We start from the raw sequence: 16474 nt of genomic DNA on the forward strand, positions 1-16474 counted from the left end.
ATGCTGGAAATACTCAGTAGGTCTGGCAGCATCTGTGGAGAGAGAAGCAGAGTTGACGTTTCAGATCAGTGACCCTTCTTCAGAACCCTTGTTCAGAGTATTTCTAGCTGTTCCTTGGAGATGGGAATAAGAACACGTGTTGCAGCTGAATGCAATTATGCCCTACCTGACATTGGTAGTGAATGGAAAATTATTCTATTTCCAAACACTGAAACCTTGAACAGTCTGGACCACCCAGTACTCTGGGTGTTGCTGCACACCATGTACCTCTTTTCCAGGAAACAAATAGGAATCCTGTAGGATCAAGATGATTTGTTTATTTTTAATCAGGCATTTAAGAACATATTAACTGGAGTGGGCCTTTCAGCACCTTGAGCTTGCTCTGCCATACCTAATCATCAGAAATAAAATTTTAGTCCATTCTTTTTTTTCTTCTTTTTACAGCAGATGCTCATCTTTAGTGATCGAGTTGCTGGATTGTGCCAATTTCTGAGTTTACATTCTCAGGACAGCGCGTCTTTCTGGTTTCGAATGCAGCCGAGGTTTCTGTTTGATGATATTTAAACACTGACCTATTACCTGTAACATACAGATAGCTTACAGTTAGATTCAATGATCACTACATTTCTACATTTGTTTTGAAGCCCTGCATTTGGTTATTTAGTTAAGAAATTACTCTTTTCAAACTGGGAAGTGTCCTGCAATTGGAGTCTAGACTTTGCAGTAATTTTTTTTCAAATATATAAAATATCTCATGTGTATAGTTATATAAAACAGAGATAAACAGAAAAATCTGTAAATGCTGGAAATAACAACATCTGAAATGTACTGTGACAGATGATCTGCATCAGATCCATCTTTTCAAGATATTGGTGAACCAGCTGTGTACTTCCAGCATTTATAGATTTTTATTTTAAGAAAATAGCTAAAAAACAGTAGCACACGATACATAATAGATGGACAATGGCATTCATAATTGTGAAGAATACAGGTGATTAAAGGTTTACTACTCTTTATGTGAGTCTTCAGAAAGTAAATCCTGAACTCCATGTTAGAACTAGCACTGGTCAGCTGAATGAAGACCAAGATTTTGAAATATCAAAACAGCACTGACAAGTCAACAGAATGAAGTTTTCAGATCATTGCATCTCCGAGTGCAGAAGGAAAAGCAGAACAGGGTTTATCGGAAGCACAGAAGACACAGGAGGCACAAACTCACAAAAGAAACTATGCCAGGCATGGAAATGAATGCATTAAAAACAGAAAGTGCTGGAAATACTCAAAGCTGCCACCTCTGAGAGTCCCTCAACTCCCAGCTAAGCCTAACCTTCCTCAAGCATTGCTTTCTTGATATGACCATTACATTAATTTCAAAATAAAAGCAAAATACGACGGGTGCTGGAAATCTGAAATAAAAACAGAAAGTGCTGGAAATACGCAACAGGTCAGGCAGCATCTGTGGAGAGAGAAGCAGAGTTAATATTTCAGGTCTGTAACCTTTCATCACCTTTGACCTGTTGAGTATTTCCAGCACTTTCTGTTTTTATTTCAGATTTCCAACACCCGTCGTATTTTGCTTTTATTTTATTTTGAAATTAATGTAATGGTCATATCAAGAAAGCAAAGCTTGAGGAAGGTTAGGCTTAGCTGGGAGTTGAGGGACTCTCAGAGGTGGCAGCTTTGGGCACAAAAAAGTCCACTGAATTCCACGCATTTAGGGTGCAAAGTGAAGATGGATTGTGGAGCAGGGAGGAAGAAGCAATTTATGTTGGAGAAAAGGAATTTGGAATTGTTCTAGCATAGTAAACAATTTGGCCATGGAGAAACAGTGGGCATACAACTGCCAGAGCAGGCAATCCTCAAGTTTATTTAAACTTACAGCTTTTTGATTTGAGGCTGTGATGGGGGCTATCATACTAGTGAGGGTAGAAGAACAATTCAGGCAGGACCTTAAGAGGATGCGGAATTCAAAGGTCTGACCTCGGTGGTGGGTAAATTGTTGGAATCAATTCTGAGGGACAGGATAAACTGCCACGTAGAAAGACATGGATTAATCAGGGATAGTCAGCATGGATTTGTTAGGGGAAGGTCGTGTCTTACTAACTTGATTTGAGTTTTTTGAGGAAGAATGGGGAGGATTGATGTAGGTAGTGCAGTGGATGTTGTCAACATGGATTTTAGTAAGGCATTTGACAAGGTCCCGCATGGCAGACTGGTCAGTAAAATGAAAGCCCATGGGATACAGGGGAATGTGGCAAGTTGGATCTGGAGTTGGCTCAGGGACAGGAAACAAAGGTTGGTGGTCGAAGGATGTTTTTGCGAATGGAAAGCTGTTTGCAGTGGCATTCCACAGGGCTCAGTGTTGGGTCCCTTGCTGTTTGTGGTATATATTAATGATTTGGACTTAAAATGTGGGAGGCATGATTGGGAAATTTGCAGATGACACAAAAATTGGCCGTGTAGTTGATAATGAAGAGGATAGCTGTAGACTCCAGAATGATATCAATGGTTTGGTTGAGTGGGCGGAAAAGTGGCAAATGGAATTCAATCCAGGGAAATGTGAGGTAATGCATTTGGAGAAGGCAAATAAAGAGAGGGAATACATAATAAAGGAGAGGATATTGAGAGGGGTAGAAGTGAGAGTCCTTGGAGTGCATGTCCACAGGTCCCTGAAGGTGGCAGGACAGGTAGAAAGAGTGGTGAAGAAGGCATATGGAATGCTTTCCTTTATTGGCCGAGGTATAGAACACAAAAGCAGGGATGTGATGCTGGAACTGTATAAAACGCTGGTTAGGCCACAGCTGGAGCATTGCGTACAGTTCTGGTCACCACATTACAAAAAGGACATAATTGCTCTGGAGAGAGTACAGAGGAGATTTACAAAAATGTTGCCAGGGCTTGAAAGTTACAGTTATGAGGAAAGATTGAATAGGCTAGGGTTGTTTTCCCTGGAACTGAGGAGGCTGAGGGGAGACTTAATTGAGGTGTACGAAATTATGAGGGGCCTAGATAGAGTAGACCAGAAGGACCTGTTTCCCCTGGTGGGGAGATCAGTTACCAGGGGACACTGATTTAAGGTGATTGGTAGAAGGATTAGAGGGCACATGAGGAGAAACTTTTTCACCCAGAGGGTGGTGGGTGTCTGGAACGCGCTGCCAGGAATGGTGGTGGAGGCAGAAACCCTCAATTCTTTTTAAAAGGTACCTGGGACATGTACCCGAGTGCTGTAACGTGCAAGGCTATGGACCATGTGCTGGAAGGTGGGATTAGATTGGGCGGCTAGTTTTTTCGGCCTGCATTGACACGATGGGCTGAATGGCATCCTTCTGTGCCATAATTGTTCTATGGTTCTGAAGAAGACTTGCAGCAGGATCCAAGTCATAATCAGGAGAGAAAAGTCAGAATCTGGGAACAGATTTGGGACCACATCTCAGGGCTTATTTATCTCCTTTCAAAACATCTTAATTTACTTTGCATCTATGGAACATGAGTGAACCAGGACTCTCACTCAATGGCTAGTGGGCGGGGCACGGCTCTGGGTGATACTAATTCATACAGTCCAGTAAAAATCAAGTTAAATCTGACAGCTGATCTAAACCAGTGGTGCTCAAACATTTTTTGGTTGAAGGACCTCTTTTCAAGTGGGCTAGTAATCACACACCCCATCCCCAGACCTAAATTGTAATACTATACAATGCTCATAGTATGAAAGTGCTGCATGTAAAACGTATTTTAATAATGCTTTTAAGAAAACCGGTATTAACTTGCACATATCTGTGAGATGGGTGTGCCTGCTTCTCACTAGAGAGTTTGTCTATCCTTGGCAGAAGCACAGAGAGAAAGGAGCACAGAGTGGGCAACAGGGTGGAGAAAGCAGGAGGCCAGAGAGAGCAGGAACCCGGAGACAGCACAGCATGGAGCACTGCTTCCACTGGGGAAAGCACAGCACAAAGAGAGCAGGGTGCATGGGAGAACAGAGCCCGGAGAGGGCTGGAGTCTGGAGAGAGCAGGAGCCTGGGGAGAGCATTGGAGCAGCAGGGAGAGAGCAGGAGCCTGAGGAGAGCAGAGAATGCCTCCAACCACTGCTCACTTTCTTTCTCTTGGCTATGTCGTTTTGGGCAGTCGCCCATCTGTAAGGCTGGTCTTGCATGTTGGACAGGTGGAAGGTCTGGACCCCAGTTTGAGAGCCACTGATCAAAACAGTGGCAATACTGCTACAACTGGCCTTACTACTACTGAATAAGAAGGGGAAAAAATCAGTCACAGTTCTCACTCCTGAGGTGACTCCTGCCGGAAAGTGTATGTATGGACATTAGGTGAGAGGATCAGACTCAGCTTTGACACCTCTCATAGTTGAATAGCTGTTGACACTCATTATCTAGAGGGAGGAGGGGAGGGGAAACAAAGTCAGTACACATACTGTAAAATTCCACATTCATTTCTTCCCAAAAACAGAGTGCAGTAAGAGATTTACTCCAGTTCACCAATGCATATTTTTACATCTGACATGGATAAAGTTAGGTTCGAAGGAAAAAATTCAGACATTTAGAAAAAAAAGGTCTCAAACAAAAATACCTCAACAAAGGATATCTTAAAAAAGCTTCATAGGAACAGATTTTGAGATCAAAGACTATTAACCAGAAGTCTTTTTACCTCTGGAAACTGCTATATATGAGGATTATATCCCATTTTATTTCTTGGTATTTACAAATAAAACCACAAGTAATAAATGACCTGGGATGAGGTACAGAGGGTCCTATGGAAATGTATCAGGCATGGAAGGGAGAGAACTGGAGAAAACACACACAGTTAAGAAATAAAAACTTATCTGGACAAATGTAGTACAAACTAGAGCTAGACCAAATTGAGTTTACCATCCGAGTGTCTTTAGGCAGTATTACACCATCATCCCAAACCCTGGAAGATGAGTGAAAAGCAGAGCTCTCATTCTCCAGCCTAAAGAGAAAAATTATTCGGTTTAAAACTGATTTAAATCAAAAATTTCTATATTGGTTTGAACACAGTGCACAGGGCATATTTTTAACCTCATCTATTGAGGGTGGAACCATTATTTCTAAAATCTATAAATGTAGTAGAAGATTATGGGCTGGATTTTGTGTAGGAGGTGGGGCTCCCACCGCTGGGCAGAAATGGTGGGGGGAACGCAGTCTCCCGGAGCAATCCTCTGGCGTTTTTCAATTAAAGATTCACGAGCCAGGATCCCTGTTCCTTTAAAGACGGCGTCCCATCTCCATAAGCTGCCGGCCAGTCAGCTCAGCAGTATCGGCAATGCCACTGGGAGTAGTGGCCACTGCTGGGACTGCAGAGGCCTGGGACCCAGGCCCAGGCTGGAATGCTGGGCAAGAGATAGGTGAAACGGGGTCTCCGGGACCAGACCAGAAGGACATGGGGTGGGGGCGGTGGTGGGGGGTGGTGGGGGGTTGTGAAGTCCAGGGGGAGGGAGTCCAGGGGGTAAAGTTGTTCCTGGCGGGGGCCCTCTGTTCGCCACAAATTGCCCACAGAGGAAGGCCCCCACCCCAAGCCCACAGCGAGGGCACCTCATGTTGCAAGGTGTCCTCCCCGCACAGCAGAGGCCACCCTTGCTGCTGGTAAGATCCCATTGGCCATTAATAGGCCACTTAAGGGCCTCAATTGGCTCTGGGTGGGAAGGCCGTTGTCAGCCTATCCTGCCTCCGGGAAGATTGCTTGGTGACAGGGAGGCAACAGGCCCTCCGTCCCGCCCCCCTGACCACCTGCTGCAATACTCCATGCACCGCACCCCCCCCACCCCGCCTTCTTCCCTGCCTCAGGGGGCCCATAAAATCCCAGCCTATATCTTCCTTTTATTCAGTCAACTTGCAACTGATAGATAGATTTTCCATTTAGTTCAGACTTTAAGACTATTTACATGAGATTAAAATAAGGCTTGTTGTTCAAATTAAATTTAGTTAACCAAAATTAAAATTGTAAACAAGCTCATCTGACATGTAATTGTGAAATCTGTCTGCCATTGTTTTTGATGACAAAATGTGATGACATATTGAATTCACCAATATATTTTCAGGTTCCTCCAACATTGTGTAAACTCAGTAAGCCATTTTCTATTTGACACATTCATAAAGAGTTTATCAACAGATGAATTAGTCAATTAACTCCCAATGTTAGCTTTAGGATAAAAAATTAGTTTATCCAGTGACTAATAGTAACAGACACCATGAGGCCTCCAGTTTTATCCCCAGCCTGTATGGAGCCAGTTGAATATCAAGTAATCATAAAATAGTACAGGACAGTAGGAGGCCATTTGGCCCATCAGGTCTGTGCTGGCTGTTTAGAAGAGCAATCCAGTTAGTTCCATTCCCTTATATTTTCCCCATATTCCTGCAATTTTATCTCCTTCAAGTGTTTATCCAATTCCCTTTTGAAGGCTATCATTTAATCTCTAACCACCACCCTCATAAGCAGTGCATTCCAAATCCTAAATTATCGTGTATAAAAATGTTTTCCCTCACCTCTGTTTCTTTTACCAATCACCTTAAATCTGTGCCCTCTGGTTATTGCCCCTTCAGTCACTAGAAACACTTTCTCTTTATTTACTTTATCTAAAACATTCATGATTTTAAACAGTTCTATTAAATCTCCTCAGCCTTCTCTGCTCTAAGAAGAACAATCCCAGCTTCTCCAGTCTATTGACCTAAGTGTAATCCCTCATCCTTGGAAACATTCGAGTAAATCTCTTCTGTACCCTCTCCAAAGCCTTTACATCCTTCTTAAAGAGTGGTGCCCAAAATTAGGTACAATACTCCAGCTGGGGCCAAAATAATGTTTTATATAGGTTTAGTATAAATTCCTAGCTTTTGCACTCTGTATATTTAAAGAGGCTAGGATTCCATATGCTTTGTTAATTGTTTTGTTAACCTGTCCTGCCAGCTTCAAAGATTGCTGCACAAACACCCCAGATCTCTCTGTTCTTGCACCCCCTTTAAAGTTGTACCATTTCAATTGTATTGTCTCTCCTTCATTCTTCATACCAAAATGTATCACCTTACACGTATCTGCGTTGAATGTCATCTGCCAGGTATCCACCCATTCCACTGGCCTATGTCCTCTTAAAGTCCATTACAACCTTCCTCACAGTTTACTACACTTCCAAGTTTCGTGTCATCTGCAAATTTCAAAATTGTGCCCTGTACCTCCAAGTTCAAGTCATTAATGTATATCAGAAACAGCAGTGGTCCTAGTACTGATACTGGGGAACACCACTATATACCATATAATTGGCCATAATAGAAACATAGAAAAATAGGAGCAGGAGTAGGCCATTCGGCCCTTCAAGCCTGCACCGCCATTCAATACAATCATGGCTGATTATCCAAACTCAGTACCCTGTTCCCGCTTTCTCCCCGTATCACTTGATCCCTTTAGCCCTAAGAACTATATCTCTTTCTTGAATATATTTAATGATTGGCCTCAACTGCTTTCCGTGGTAGAGAATTCCACAGGTTCACCACTCTCTGGGAGAAGAAATCCCTCCTCATCTCAGTCCTAAATTGCTTACCCCTTATCCTTAGACTGTGACCCCTGGTCTTGGACTCCTCCGCCATTGGGAACATCCTTCCTGCATCTAGTCTGTCCAGTCCTGTTAGAATTTTGTAGGTTTCTATGCGATCCCTCTCATTCTTCTAAACTCCAGCAAATACAAGCCTAATTGACCCAATCTCTCTTCATACATCAGTCCTGCCATCCCAGGAATCAGTCTGGTGAACCTTCCTGCACTCCCTCCATAGCAAGAACATCCTTCCTCAGATAAGGAGACCAAAACTGCACACAATACACCAGATGTGGTCTCACCAAGGCCTTGCATAACTGCAGTAAGACATCCTTGCTCCTGTACTCGAATCCTCGCACTATGAATGCCAGCATACTGTTTGCCTTCTTAACTGCCTGCTGCACTTTCAGCGACTGGTGCACAAGGACACCCAGGTCTCGCTGCACCTTCCCTTTCCCAATCTATCGCTGTTCAGATAATAATCTGCCTTTCTGTTTTTGCCTCCAAAGTGGATAACCTCACATTTATCCACATTATACTGTATCTGCCATGTATTTGCCCACTCACTCAACCTGCCCAAATCACACTGGAGCTTCTCTGCATCCTCCTCACAGCTCACACTCCCACCCAGCTTTGTGTTGTCTGCAAGTTTGGATATATTACATTTAATTCCCTCATCTATAATATATATTGTGAATGGCTGGGGTCTTAGCACTGATCTTTGTGGTACCCCAATAATGTCCATTTCCGATTGCTATCTGGGTCACTTCTGCTGGATGTGCATGCATGGACATTGACTGAAAACAGGATTCAGGTTGACCGTAAAGTTCTTATGCTTAAATTGCTTGCCGGCAGTCATTATCAAGATTTCCAGATGATTATTTGGATAAGTAACAGAAGATGTCATGGAATTGTACTCCAGTGAGAGGATCTATGCTTACAGAAGAGAAGAGGGCAGCACAATTACCAAGAAAATAAAACAGATCTGAGAACATGACAACTGAAAACTGCACTGACTGAATATGCCACTATAGAGTGCCTTCAGCTGTAGAGCATTGCAGGCACAAAATTTGATAACCCACCAAAATGGGCATGGGGATGACAATGTGCAATTAACCCTCACTTGTTGCCTCTGATGCAGGCAGCACACAAACATTGTGCCGCTGAGTATTTAAATGAACGTAGCGGGCAACCAGTGCTAAGCGTGCTGTTGAGTTACTGTACAACTGAGCAGGAGTCCCAAAGTCATGTGTTCAAGCTAGCCTGCACTACTTAAAGCCAGCCAGCTTTTTGGCTTGGGCAGATGCTGGAAGTCATTCTAAAAGTGATTTTGGTGTGGGAAAAATGCAGGAATGGCACAATATGACAGAGAGCGAGCTCCAAGATTTTTTGATGCTGCACTGGGAGCCTTGGTGCAGGAGGTGGAGACAAGTGAGATTGCATCGATCCATACGGGGACAGGAGGGTCTCCAGTCAAGCTTTGCAAAGGCAGCGGAACCAGATAACCGTAGTGGTCAATGGAGGAGTCAAGCCCCGAGGAGCGTCACCAGATGCTCAATGACTGCACAAGTGGTCAAAATCAGTGAAAATATCTTCAAATGCCATATCCTACCAACTGCACCACTAGCCTCAGACACTGCTCAATATGCCACACCACATGACTCACCTACCACCAATCTCTATCAATTGCAACACATATCTAACATTATAATAAAAGCAAAATACTGCGGATGCTGGAAATCTGAAATAAAAACAAGAAATGCTGGAACCACTCAGCAGGTCTGGCAGCATCTGTGGAAAGAGAAGCAGAGTTAACGTTTCGGGTCAGTGACCCTTCTTCGGAACTGACAAATATTAGAAAAGTCACAGGTTATAAGCAAGTGAGGTGGGGGTGGGGCAAGAGATAACAAAGGAGGTCGAGATTGGACCAGGCCACATAGCTGACCAAAAGGTCACGGAGCAAAGGCAAACAATATGTTAATGGTGTGTTGAAAGACAAAGCATTAGTACAGATTAGGTGTAAATACACTGAATATTGAACAGCAGCAAGTGCAAACCTGAAAAAAAACAGTGGGTAAGCAAACTGAACAAACTAAGATGAAATGAAATAAATGCAAAAAAAAAAAGGATTGTAAAAAATGTAAAAAAAGAATGGGAAAAAAAAAGGAAGAAAAAATAACTAAAAATGAAAGTAAAATGGGGGGCTGTCATGCTCTGAAATTATTGAACTCAATGTTCAGTCCGGCAGGCTGTAGTGTGCCTAATCGGTAAATGAGATGCTGTTCCTCGAGCTTGCGTTGATGTTCACTGGAACACTGCAGCAATCCCAGGACAGAGATGTAGGCATGAGGGCAGGGGGGAGTGTTGAAATGGCAAGCAACCGGAAGCTCAGGGTCCTGCTTGCGGACTGAGCGGAGATATTCCGCAAAGCGGTCACCCAGTCTGCGCTTGGTCTCCCCAATGTAGAGGAGACCACACTGTGAGCAGGGAATACAGTATACTACATTGAACGAATTACAAGTAAATCGCTGCTTCACCTGAAAGGAGTGTTTGGGGCCTGGGATAGTGAGGAGAGAGGAGGTAAATGGGCAGGTATTACACCTCCTGCGATTGCAGGGGAAAGTGCCCTGGGACGGGGACGAGGTGGTGGGGGTAATGGAGGAGTGGACTAGGGTGTCGCAGAGGGAACGATCCCTTCGGAATGCTGACAGGGGAAGGGAGGGGAAGATGCGACTGGTAGTGGCATCACGCTGGAGGTGGCGGAAATGGCGGAGGATGATCCTTTGGATATGGAGGCTGGTGGGGTGAAAAGTGAGGACAAGGGGAACCCTGTCATGGTTCTGGGAGGGAGGGGAAGGGGTGAGGGTAGAGATGCGGGGAATGGGTCGGACACGGTTGAGGGCCCCGTCAACCACAGTGGGGGGAAATCCTCGGTTGAGGAAAAAGGAGGTCATATCAGAAGCACCGACATGGAAGGTAGCATCATCAGAGCAGATGCGTCGGAGACGGAGAAACTGGGAGAATGGAATGGAGTCCTTACAGGAGGTAGGGTGTGAAGAAGTGTAGTCGAGGTAGCTGTGGGAGTCGGTGGGCTTATAATGGATATTAGTAGACAACCTATCCCCAGAGATGGAGACAGAGAAATCGAGGAAGGGAAGGGAAGTGTCAGAGATGGACCTTGTAAAGGTGAGAGAAGGGTGGAAATTGGAAGCAAAGTTGATAAAGTTTTCCAGTTCGGGGCGGGAGCAGGAAACGGCACCGATACAGTCATCAATGTACCGGAAAAAGAGTTGGGGGAGGGGGCCTGAGTAGGACTGGAACAAAGAATGCTCGACATATCCCACAAAAAGACAGGCATAACTAGGACCCATGCGGGTACCCATAGCGACACCTTTTACTTGAAGGAAGTGCATGGAGTTGAAGGAGAAGTTGTTCAATGTGAGAACAAGTTCAGCCAGGCGGAGGAGGGTGTTGGTGGATGGGGACTGGTTGGGCCTCTGTTCCAGGAAGAAGCGGAGAGCCCTCAAACCATCCTGGTGGGGGATGGAGATGCAGAGCGATTGGATGTCCATAGTGAAGAGGAGGCGGTTGGGACCAGGAAACTGGAAATGGTCAAAATGACGTAGGGCGTCAGAAGAATCACGGATGTAGGTGGGAAGAGACTGGACCAGCGGAGAAAAGATAGAGTCTAGATAGGAAGAAATAAGTTCAGTGGGGCAGGAGCAGGCTGACACAATGGGTCTGCAGGGACAGTCCCGTTTGTGGATTTTGGGAAGGAGGTAGAAGCGGGCTGTCCGGGGTTGTGGGACTATGAGGATGGAAGCTGTAGAGGGAAGATCTCCAGAGGAGATGAGGTCAGTGACAGTCCTTTGGACGGTGGCTTGATGTTCGGTGGTGGGGTCATGGTCCAGAGGGAGGTAGGAAGAAGTGTCCGTGAGTTGGCGTTGAGCTTCTGCAAGGTAGAGGTCGGTACGCCATACGACAACAGCACCACCCTTGTCTGCAGGTTTGATGACCATGTCGGGGTTAGACCTGAGAGAACGGAGTGCCTCAAGTTCAGAGGGGGACAGGTTAGAGTGAGTGAGGGGGGCAGAGAAATTGAGACGACCAATGTCTCGCCGACAGTTTTCAATGAAGAGATCAAGAGCGGGTCAGAGGCCAGGGGGAGGCGTCCAGGTAGAGGGAGAATGCTGGAGGCGGGTGAATGGGTCTGCTGGTCAGGGGGAGGACTCCTGGTCAAAGAAGTGAGCCCGGAGGCGGAGGCAACGGAAGAAGAGCTCAACGTCATGCCGAGCGCGAAATTCATTGAGGTGGGGGCATAAGGGGATAAAACTGAGACCTTTGCTGAGTACAGAACGCTCAGCATCAGAGAGGGGGAGGTCAGAGGGTACAGTGAATACACGGCAAGGGGTATCTAACATTCATAGCTTCACCTGACCATCACGCACTTAACACTGCTGCAAGCCTCACACCTACATCTCACATACACTGCTAGCTATTCAACCATGACACCACATTACCCAAGCACATTGCACCACACTCACTGACACACTTCCCTCTCTCTTGCAGGATAAGATTGCACGTAACCACAGGCAGTAGTATCTAATGAGGGGAGTGCAGGCATGGCTGCATGTACTTACCCAGGAGGAGATGGTGCTTGCCATCATTGAAATGGCCACGACTGAGACCCTGGTCAGCGATGGGCCTGATACCATAGAAGGTAAAAGTATTGCTTTGATCCCCGTGGAGATCAACAAACCAAAAGAACCAAATTTACCAAATCACCCCAAATAGAAAAACCAAATGGACAAGACTTCACTTGTATAACTTATACTTTATCAAACCAAAATCAACATAAATTAAACATGAATTAACAGCCAAATTACAGTCAATATAAATATTCTTCTTTGGCCTCCTTATCTCGAGAGACAATGGGTAAGCGCTTGGAGGTGGTCAGTGGTGTGTGGAGCAGCGCCTGGAGTGGCTATAAAGGCCAATTCTAGAGTGACAGGCTCTTCCACAGGTGCTGCAGAAAATTTTGTTTGTCGGGGCTGTTACACAGTTGGCTCTCCCCTTGCGCTTTTGTCTTTTTTCCTGCCAACTGCTAAGTCTCTTCGACTCGCCACATTTTAGCCCCGCCTTTATGGCTGCCCGCCAGCTCTGGCGAATGCTGGCAACTGACTCCCACAACTTGTGATCAATGTCACAGGACTTCATGTCACGTTTGCAGACGTCTTTAAAGCGGAGACATGGACGGCCGGTGGGTCTGATACCAGTGGCTGTACAATGTGTCTTTGGGGATCCTGCCATCTTCCATGCGGCTCACATGGCCAAGCCATCTCAAGCGCCGCTGACTCAGTAGTGTGTATAAGCTGGGAATGTTGGCCGCCTCGAGGACTTCTGAGTTGGAGATACGGTCCTGCCACCTGATGCCAAGTATTCTCCGGAGGCAGCGAAGATGGAATGAATTGAGACGTCGCTCTTGGCTGACATATGTTGTCCAGGCCTCGCTGCCATAGAGCAAGGTACTGAGGACACAGGCTTGATACACTCGGACTTTTGTGTTCCGTGTCAGTGCGCCATTTTCCCACACTCTCTTGGCCAGTCTGGACATAGCAGTGGAAGCCTTTCCCATGCGCTTGTTGATTTCTGCATCTAGAGACAGGTTACTGGTGATAGTTGAGCCTAGGTAAGTGAACTCTTGAACCACTTCCAGAGCGTGGTCGCCAATATTGATGGATGGAGCATTTCTGCCGTCCTGCCCCATGATGTTCGTTTTCTTGAGGTTGATGGTTAGGCCAAATTCATTGCAGGCAGCCGCAAACCTGTCGCTGAGACTCTGCAGGCACTCTTCAGTGTGCGATGTTAAAGCAACATAGTCAGCAAAGCGGAGTTCCCTGATGAGGACTTTCCGTACTTTGGACTTCGTTCTTAGACGGGCAAGGTTGAACAACCTGCCCCCTGATCTTGTGTGGAGGAAAATTCCTTCTTCAGAAGACTTGAACGCATGTGAAAGCAGCAGGGAGAAGAAAATCCCAAAAAGTGTGGGTGCGAGTACACAGCCCTGTTTCACGCCACTCAGGATAGGAAAGGGTTCTGATGAGGAGCTGCCATGTTGAATTGTGCCTTTCATATTGTCATGGAATGAGGTGATGATACTTAGTAGCTTTGGTGGACATCCAATGTTTTCTAGTAGTCTGAAGAGACCACGTCTGCTGACGAGGTCAAAGGCTTTGGTGAGATCAATGAAAGCAATGTAGAAGGGCATCTGTTGTTCGCGGCATTTCTCCTGTATCTGACGAAGGGGGAACAGCATGTCAACGGTCGATCTCTCTGCACGAAAGCCACACTGTGCCTCAGGGTAGACGCGCTCGGCCAGCTTCTGGAGCCTGTTTAGAGCGACTCGAGCAAAGACTTTCCCCACTATGCTGAGTAGGGAGATTCCACGGTAGTTGTTGCAGTCACCGCGGTCACCTTTGTCTTTACAGAGGGTGATGATATTGGCATCGCGCATGTCCTGAGGTACTGCTCCCTCGTCCCAGCACAGGCATAGCAGTTCATGCAGTGCTGAGAGTATAGCAGGCTTGGCACTCTTGATTATTTCAGGGGTAATGCTGTCCTTCCCAGGGGCTTTTCCGCTGGCTAGAGAATCAATAGCATCACTGAGTTCCGATTTTGTGGGCTGTATGTCCAGCTCATCCATGACTGGAAGAGGCTGGGCTGCATTGAGGGCAGTCTCAGTGACAACATTCTCCCTGGAGTACAGTTCTATGTAGTGCTCAACCCAGCGTACAAATTACATATTAACTATCGGATACTACAAAGATAAATCGCATGGATATACTGGGCAGTCCATTCAGTACATATGACACCAATTATAGCCACAAATTTCTTCAAAGCTCTGAGTTTCCTCAGGTAGCTCCTTTCTCTAAGATGCCGCCACTGATTCTCATCTGACAGCAGTTCCCCTTCAATCCCGAACTCCACGGGTACGGTCTTCACCCATAATGCGGACTTCTCCAGAACCTTCTCAGCTCGGCTCACGACAGTTCCCATTGGCGGAAGGGTTGCGAACTGGAGGAAAAGGTAGGGGACTAGGACTAGCAGAGTTGCTCTTACAGACAGCCAGCACAGACATGATGGGCAGAATGGCCCCCTTCTGTGCTGTTACCATTCTATGATTCTATGACAGGCTTGATGGTGTGGATCCACTGGTACTACTTTTATCCAAGCCCTTCAGTGACAGCCCTGTGCACTGTATGGCTGAGTCTGGTTAATCAGTTACTCTAAGTAACAGAAACAGCTCCTGGATCTACCCTGCACTGCCCCCTCCTGCCATCTGACCTCTGACGGGTCTAGTCCTTTTATATCTGGTTATAACCAGTTTCAGTTTCCCCAGAAATCTGACGATTTTGTTTCAGTCTCTGTTAAGACAGCTTGTCCCAGTTCCTCAGTCTGTTCCAGTACCTCACAGGATGACTCAAAAAAAGAAACAGTCTTTGCAGCCAGGGTCAGTGTTCTAACAGAAAATTCAACAAGTCATCTGTTCAGACAACAGCTCGCATACGCTCCCCCATGGATCCTGCAGACTCCATGACAGTATGCTCATACTTAATTCCAGTTCTCACATCTCACTTCCCCTTCATCCACAATCTCTTCCTATTTACAAACTACATACGTTGTAAGCATGCACTTCTTGCTTTACTGCCACCCTACTCCGCCCGCCGCGCCCCCCTCCATTCCCCTCACCACACTACCCTTGTGCCTTTCTTCTTTCAGATATTCAAGAACTACAAACTGGCCAGGCAATGGTGGAAGAGCAGAGGTGAAACAGCAGGAGACAGATGGAAAAAAGACACCATCACTTGCTCTCACGCCAGCTCAGATACTGACACTGTGCGTACTTTAAAGGATAGCTTAGAGGTGGGATCTGCATGTCGTGAGACACTGGCTACAAGTGGCCTGCAGCCAGGGCAGAGGTAAGGGTAGCACAGGTACCAGAGGTCGAGGTTGCACGAGTTCTGCTGCAGAGGATTCAGATGAGGACTTTGATGGGACGGCCTAGAGAAGGCGACTGATGGGTATGCACAATGAAATGCTTGGTGCATTGGGAAGCATGCCAGAAATCCTGTGGTCAATGTTAAGGAGCATGGAGGACTCAAGCACAAACTCAGCACAGGATTTTGTGCATAGCTTGTAGCCATTCCTCTCCAATGTGGAAGTGATGGCCATCTCCATGCTTGCAGACCTAACCATGATGCAGCATCTGATGACCAATGTCTCAGATTCCATTGCAGCACAAGCAGAATCCACCCAATATCTGGGTGATGTCATGGAAGTAAGGCTGAAGTCTTGCAAGCTAAGCGTACTGCCATGCAAACGCAGACTGCTGCCAACGTTGCTGCGAATACCAGTGTTCAAAGGGGCTTTCAGGGTTTCACAGCAGTCCAACAATCTGTCCTCCAACACATTGCTAAGGTTGCTGAGGTGCCGCCCTCGGTGAGTGGGAGTGGCACTGTGGAGCACAAACCTTCTGTCCTGCCACCATTACCACTCCACCAGTGCCTACGCCTAGATGGCACTGTCTGAAGCTGGACCTTCTATGACCAGAGTTACTAAAGTGTGTCCTGAAAGGCCATCTGCAGTCTCCCCCACTGAAAATCAGCAGACTTCCACCAACCATGCTGCAGCTGCTCGGTGGCAATGCGTAGGAGCTCTAGGACAGGCCAACAGGCATGGAAGATAGGCACCAAGGGAGTGCACTCGGGTGATTAGTTAACTTTTTATACAATATGGCATGGTTTGATTTATAAACTTGGTTTGGAATGTTTATTTTGTGGTGGCTTTTATTTTTGCATGTGGCCAAGTGGAGGCTGTGTTGGTCAGTGACAGAGGGAAGGGAAAGTGGGACTGTTGGTGAATGGGGAA

General features: G+C 46.2%; 1 protein-coding gene across 4 annotated transcripts in view; it reads right to left on the reverse strand.

Moving 5' to 3' along the window:
• si:ch211-198n5.11 (methylcrotonoyl-coenzyme A carboxylase 2) overlaps nt 1-16474 on the reverse strand; it is a 125802-nt gene continuing 109328 nt past the window's right edge. For 2 of the 4 annotated variants that reach the window (XM_068037263.1, XM_068037262.1), the window contains exons 12-13: nt 4875-4956; nt 1-579 (exon numbers count right to left, since the gene is read on the reverse strand). In XM_068037263.1, coding sequence (XP_067893364.1) covers nt 496-579; nt 4875-4956 — 166 coding nt within the window. In that variant the 3' untranslated portion in view covers nt 1-495. The remainder of the gene's footprint in view (nt 580-4874; nt 4957-16474) is intronic. The other 2 variants (XM_068037264.1, XR_010975516.1) reach the window with 2 other exon arrangements.

The sequence above is a fragment of the Heterodontus francisci genome, chromosome 8 (assembly GCF_036365525.1).
Source record: "Heterodontus francisci isolate sHetFra1 chromosome 8, sHetFra1.hap1, whole genome shotgun sequence".
Classification (NCBI taxonomy): domain Eukaryota; kingdom Metazoa; phylum Chordata; class Chondrichthyes; order Heterodontiformes; family Heterodontidae; genus Heterodontus; species Heterodontus francisci.